The sequence below is a fragment of the Nerophis ophidion genome, linkage group LG04 (assembly GCF_033978795.1).
Source record: "Nerophis ophidion isolate RoL-2023_Sa linkage group LG04, RoL_Noph_v1.0, whole genome shotgun sequence".
In the NCBI taxonomy this organism is placed as follows: domain Eukaryota; kingdom Metazoa; phylum Chordata; class Actinopteri; order Syngnathiformes; family Syngnathidae; genus Nerophis; species Nerophis ophidion.
Window position 1 is genome coordinate 7854488 of NC_084614.1, and position 7058 is coordinate 7861545.

General features: G+C 40.8%; 1 protein-coding gene across 1 annotated transcript; it reads right to left on the reverse strand.

Moving 5' to 3' along the window:
* Positions 1 to 2443: 2443 nt before the first annotated feature.
* Positions 2444 to 6782, reverse strand: LOC133550832 (transmembrane protein 69-like). Its single transcript, XM_061896899.1, has 3 exons — positions 6543 to 6782; positions 3154 to 3199; positions 2444 to 3081 (listed from the first exon to the last, which is right to left on the reverse strand). Exons 2-3 carry the CDS (start codon positions 3190 to 3192, stop codon positions 2482 to 2484), a joined length of 639 nt encoding a protein of 212 aa, XP_061752883.1. The 5' UTR covers positions 3193 to 3199; positions 6543 to 6782; the 3' UTR covers positions 2444 to 2481.
* Between the last annotated feature and the right edge of the window lie 276 nt (positions 6783 to 7058).

Consider the following 7058-nt stretch of genomic DNA (forward strand, 5'->3'; position numbering starts at 1 on the left):
TAAATAAAACGGTGACTTGAAAAAATATATATATTTCTTTTGTACTTTTTGGGGGGGGGGTCTGTTTCTCCGTATATGTATTATGATATCCCTATCAAATAAATATGATTAAAAATAAACAAATAAATTAAAAGATGGCTTAAAAAATATATATTTTTTGTTTTTTTTTGGGGGGGGGGGGGGGGTTGTTTCTTCTTACCTGTATTATGATTTCCCTATCAATCAATCAATGTTTATTTATATAGCCCTAAATCACAAGTGTCTCAAAGGGCTGCACAAACCACAACGACAAACCCACATAAGGGCAAGGAAAAACTCACCCCAGTGGTACGTCGGTGACAATGACAATGATGACTATCATTGTCTTGCACTTTAAAGTGTCTCCAGCACAACATTTTTATATATGACCCAATCCACACAACCTTTCCCATATCAAATGAATAAATAAAAGGCGAATCAAATTTTTTTTTCTTTTTCGGAACTGTCTGTTTCTCAGTACCTGTATTATAATTTCCCTATCAAATTAATAAATAAATGTTGTTTTTTTAAAAGGCGGATCAACCCAAAAAAAATATTACGGACTACAAAGGTGGAGGCGTGCAATTTTTCAGGACTTATGCAGATCCCAAATACAGATCAGCAGGTACCAGAAGGTGAGAAAAGTTTCTTTTGCATAATATTGCGAAACAAAACACCAAATAATATGTCTTACCTTACACACAGCATAATAATACTCCTATGTTGAAGCACAGTACAATCCATCAAGCGGCGCGGCGTCGTAGCTTACCAAAGTCCTACTAAAACATTTTGATGGATTGTTGACAGCCATGTGTAATTTTCTATATTTTCAATGAAGCATATAAAATGTTGGTGTTGTTTACTTGAGTCACGTTGTCAACATAGTGCAGCCTACACTTACCTCTTATGTGTGGCTGCCATCTACTGGTCAAACTTATTACGCCATGTACCAAATAAAATAGCTTCGAGGTCAGTAAGCGCAACCAGAATTATTCCTAACATTAGGTGCACCAGATTATAAGGCGCACTGTTAAGTTTTGAGGATTTTAAGTGTGCCTTATGGTCCGGGAAATACGGTATATATATATATATATATATATATATATATATATATATATATTATTAGGGACCGTATGTCCCCTTAGGACAGAGGACCCTATTGTATTTCTAAGGTTTTATTATAATTATACCGCCGCCTCTTTGAGCTGTAATTTGACCCCCTTAACATGCTTCCAAACTCACCAAATTTAACACACACATCAGGACTGGCGAAAATTGTGATCTAATCAAAAAAACAAAATTGCGCTCTAGCGCCCCCTAGGAAAAAACAGACAAAACTGCTTGTAACTTCCGTTAGGAATGTCGTAGAGACATGAAACAAAAACCTCTATGTAGGTCTGACTTAGCCATAGATTTCATACACTGACCTCCTTAAGCAAAAATCAACAGGAAGTTGGCAAAAACCCCTTCAAAACAAAAGTTTCCTAAAAAATTTCATTTTTGCCTCTTTGAGCTGTAATTTGACCCCCTTAAAATGCTTCAAAACTCACCAAACTGGACACACACATTAGGACTGGTGTAAATTGCGATCTAATTAAAAAAACAAAAAAGCAAGCCCCAAAACTAAAAATTGCGCTCTAGCGCCCCTTAGGAATAAAACACAGACAAAACTGCTCCTAGGAAGAAAACACAGACAAAACTGCTTGTCACTTCCGGTAGGAATGTCGTAGAAACATGAAACAAAAACCTCTATGTAGGTCTCACTTAGACCTACATTTCATTCATTGACATCCTTCAGCAAAAATCAACAGGAAGTTGGCAATCACCCCTTCAAAACGAAAGTTTTGTAAAAACCCGTCACCTTTTTTCAAACATTATCTCCTTTGAGCGCGCGTTTGTTGTGTCGGCTTCAAACTCGCACAGGAGAGAGATTGAACCCTTCTGATTAAAACTTGCGCAAAGAGTTTTTCTAACTGTTCCGGTTTTGATTTTACGAGCCTTCAAAGAGCTGCTGCGCTGCTGCTGTCTCAAGATGGCCGCTTAAAAGCAGGAAGCACCAGCGTGACCACACAATGCGGAGAAGGTAGGTAATGTGCGGGTAAAGATATGTTGACTGGGTGAAAGAAGCAGGCACCAGTTTGACTCCAGGATACAGAGAAGGTAGGTAATGTGCAGGTAAAGATATGTTGTCTGGGTGATGGCAGGAAGCACCAGCGTGTATGGGTGACAGAAAGAAGCACCAGTGTGACTCCAGGATGCAGGGAAGGTAGGTAATGTGCAGGTAAAGATATGTTGAATGGGTAAAGGCAGGAAACACCAGCAAAAGTCGGTCCTGTCCATCGCTGCTCGCAGCTTTAATTTTTTTTTTTCAGTACCTGTATTATGATTTCCCTATCAAATGAATGAATAAATAAAAAGGCGGATCCAGAGGACTTATTGTACATTTTATTAAGTCGAAGTGACTCACGAACTTAGGAGCTTTTTCTCAGGGCAGAACTTCTTCAGCATCAAGGTGGCCACCAGCGAGCAGGCGGCCACCAGCGTGAGGACACACCTCATGGTTTTGAACCAGGGCGGGTAGCCGGGGAGCAGTCTCAGGTCATAGTGCAGACACAGACCTAAGCCCAGGAGAAGGACCAGGACCCCCTCCGCCACATTGTGCCCGCAGAGCAGCGCCAGCCAGGCCAACAGCGACGGAACAAAGCTGTTGCCTAGGTTCTTCCAGTCCGGCCGAGCGGGACTTCCGTCCGGTATGGCGAAACCCCAGCGGGCGCCCCCCAGGAAGGAAACGATGCAGGCGCCGTACACCAGTTGGGCGTACGCCACCTCCGGGTAGAAGGACTGCGTCGTCGCCATGAGGACGGGGGCAGCCACGAAGGGCAGCAGCCCGGAGAAACCAAGGTACAGGGCGGGTTTTGGGGCCCGCGTGATGGTTCTCAAACCGGAACCCTTGGTGTCTGAATGGCAGAGACGTGAGGCGGCCCAGCTGACGGGTCGGGGTGCAGACCACACCGGAGCACGGGTCTGCAGAGCTGCAGCTTGAAGGCATCTCCATATTGGACGCTGCAAACACAGCACCCGGGTTCTCATCACACCTCGCAGGTAATCACACACACACTTTTCTCCTGGACTCACCCCAGCAATCAGATATCTGCCAGCTGCAAGTCCCAACATGTCTGATCTGAAGAAAGAACATATTTCATGAGACTCACACGGTGGCCTTCATTTCTTGACACTCAATTTAAAGGAGCCGTACGTGACTAGATGAGGCAATTCCTCATCCCGTTGAATGAAGTTGAAGTGAAATGCTGATAGAATGTGGCATGAATGGTGGAAGAGTTCGAATTTCCAGGAAAAACGGAAATTGGTTTGGGAAATTGGGAAAGTGTTAGCTGGATGTGTCGATGGTGGAGTGGGTTGAAAAATGTGGAAGTTTAAAAAATTGATAATTCATTTTGAATGGGGAAAATGTCGCTGAACACTGTGAATTTTTGGAAATCCTGGGGAAAAAAATGTAATTGTTGAAGGAGATCACACACTTCCTGAATATTGTGAAGTTGGAATGGTTTGAAACGAATAAAAAATGTGGGAGTTGTGGAACTTTGAAGAAGTTCATTTCAATGGCAATTTTGAGAAAAGCGGGAATTTGGGGGAAAATGTTCTGAATGAGTTGAAATGGTTAGTGTTGGCATTTTTTAAAATTAGTCAAGAAATGTTGAAATAGTAACACTTTTAATATAGAAATGGTAATAAGGAATTTCGGGAAAACCGGGAATTTTTTGGGAAAATGGTAGAAGGCTTAATTAAATGTTCTGAATGAGTTGGTTTTGGAATTTTCTAATTGGTCAAGAAATGTTGAAATAGTAACATTTTTAATTGAGAAATTCTATTAAGGAATTTCAGGAAAACCGGGAATTTTTTTCCAGTTCACAAAACATCTTTGTTTTTGTCCTGATTAAGAGGAATGTTTGGACGGTGGAACAGTTGAAGTGGGTTGAAAAATGTGGAAGGAGTAGTCAACAGAAAAAGGGTTTAAAAAAAAATGGAATTCCTGGAATTTTTGGAACTTGGAAAAATAATCACTTGAATGTCCAGGATGAGTGGAATGTGTTGAAGGTGGAATGCTTTGAATAGGTTGAAAAATGTGCAAATGGAAGTTAGAAAAATGGATAATTCATTTTAAATGGAAAAAATGTCCCGCAAAACTGTGAATTCTCGGAAATCTGGGAATTTTTTTCTTAATTGTTAAAGGAGAGCACACAATTCCGGAATATTTTGGAAGTTGGAACGGTTTGAAACGGATAAAAAATGTGGGAGTTGTGGAACAATTAAGAATGTTCCTTTCATTTCAACGGAAATTTCTGGAAAAGCGGGATTTTTTGAGGAAAATTGTGAAAGGCTTAAATGTTCTGAATGAGTCGGTGTTGGATTTTTTTCTAATTGGTCGAGAAATGTTGAAGTAGTAACATTTTCATTGAAAAATTCTATTAAGGAATTTCGGGAAAACCGGGAATTTTTTGGGAAAATGGTAGAGGGCTTAAATGTTCTGAATGAGTTGGTGTTGGAATTTTCTAATTGGTCAAAAAATGTTTAAGTAGTAACATTTTTCATTGAGAAATTCTATTAAGGGATTCCAGGAATTTCGGGAAAACGGGGAATTTTTTCCAGTTCACAAAACATCTTTGTTTTAGTCCTGATTAAGAGGAATGTTTGGTCGGTGGAACAGTTGAAGTGGGTTGAAAAATGTGGAAGGAGTAGTCAACAGAAAAAGGGTTTTAAAAAAAATTGAATTCCTGGAATTTTCTTGAACTTGGAAAAATAATAGTTTGAATGTCCAGGATGGGTGGAATGTGTTGAATAGGACGAAAAATGTGGAAATGGTGGAAGCTTGAAAAATGGCCAATTCATTTTAAATGGGAAAAATGTCCCAGAAAACCTGGAAATCTGGGAATTTGTGAATGGAAAGCCTGCAGTTCCTGAATAGACTGAACTGTTTGAAGTTGGAACGCTTTGAATCAGGTGAAAAATTGAAGGTAGAGCCCGCGAAAATGTGGAAAATAATAACAACAATAATAATAATAAATAAGGGTGTATCCCGCCTTCCAGCACCCCCCGCAACCCTAAAAAGGACAAGCGGTAGAAAATGGATGGATGAATGGATAAAAACATATTCTTTGAAGCATTCACCCAAATACATACTTGCCAACCTTGAGACCTCCGATTTCGGGAGGTGGGGGCTGGGGGCGTGGCTTAGAGGGGAGGAGTAGATTTACAGCTATCCATCCACCTGCTTATTCCCTTTGGGGTCGCTGGTGCCTATCTCAGCTACAATCAGGCGTAAAGCGAAGTACACCCTGGACAAGTCACCACCTCATCGCAGTATGTGTAGAAATCTTTATTTATAATTGAATCACTTGTTTATTTTTCAACAATTTTTTTGTTATTTTTATATCTTTTTTTTCTAAATAGTTCAAGAAAGACCACTACAAATGAGCAATATTTTGCACTGTTATACAATTTAATAAATCAGAAACTGATGACATAGTGCTGTATTTTACTTCTTTATCTTTTTAACCAAAAATGCTTTGCTCTGATTAGGGGGTACTTGAATTAAAAAAATGTTCACAGGGGGTACATCTCTGAAAAAAGGTTGAGAACCACTGCTCTCAAAGCCGTAGATGTTATTGTCACATATGCATGTACAGTAGATGGCAGTATTGTCCTGTTTAAAAGTGTCACAACATTGCTATTTACGGCAGACAAACTGTTTTACGGTCGACGAAAACGTGACTGCTGTTGTTGTGTGTTGTTGCCTAACAATAAACCCACATAAGAAACCAAGAACTCGCCCTCGATCATTCTACAGTTATAACGTCATTGGGCAGGCACTCTGTTTATATTGTGGGAAAGCGGACGTGAAAGCAGGCTGTCGACACGTCACTCGGTCCGCCTGAATTTCGGGAGATTTTCAGGAGAAAATTTGTCCCAGGAGGTTTTCGGGAGAGGCGCTGAATTTGTATGCACACGAGGTGTGGCAAACGTATTCTCTGCATTTGACCCATCACCCTTGTTTACTCCCCGAGAGGTGAGGGGAGCAGTGGGCAGCAGCGGTGGCCACACTCAGTTTGGCAAGTATGCCCAAATGTATCTGCAATTCCTCCACGGTCTATTGTCACGTTAGAAAAGTTAGTTTTGCATGTTTAATTTAAGCGTTGCAAGTTGAATAATGTTCGTTTTCAGAATAAAATACTCATTTCTCATTTTATAAAGTCCTGTTCATTTCAAGATATATTCATCTAAACGTAGGGTGTCTTATCCAGTCAAATGAACTATCCGCATGGAGGGTGACTTCATTAGTTTGTAGTATTGTTTTGTACAAAAATGTCGTGCTTTTATTTTGTATTTCGTCGGGCCTTTACTCGTACTCACTCCTGCTTCAGCGAGCTAACTAAGCCCGAAACGTGACGCAGTATCGAGCAAGCGTTCATTAATGTCCACATTCACCCGCATAGATGAAAAAGTACCTTCTTTTTGTCTTCCAAAGCGTGTCAAATTCCGCGCTGACGCTTAAAAACACTTCAATGTTGACGTTCTCTGGCTTTATCGGGGGTCGTTGGTCGCCATCTTGCTCATTTAATCGGCCTTCGATTAAATGCCTGAGCTGTAAATCGGTCCTCTCAAACACTTCAAAGTGACATGGTCGCCATCTTGCTCATTTAATCGGCCTTCGATTAAATGCCTGAGCTGTAAATCGGTCCTCTCAAACGCTTCAAAGTGACATGTTCGCCTTCCTCGGTGCATTAAAGGTAAACCTGATCATTTCACAACCTCACTCAACATCAAATCTCACATGCTTTCCCCTCAAACTAAACACGACAAGTTCCGCTATCGATTGTTTTGTCCATAGACATGTTAGAAGTAGACGCAGCATTGGCTGATGTGACGCGAGAATTTGGGCCGCCATCTTGAAGTGGTGATGAGGATCCGGCGAGCAGCTTATAGCAGTGTTTTTTAACCTTTTTTAAGCCGAGGCACATTGT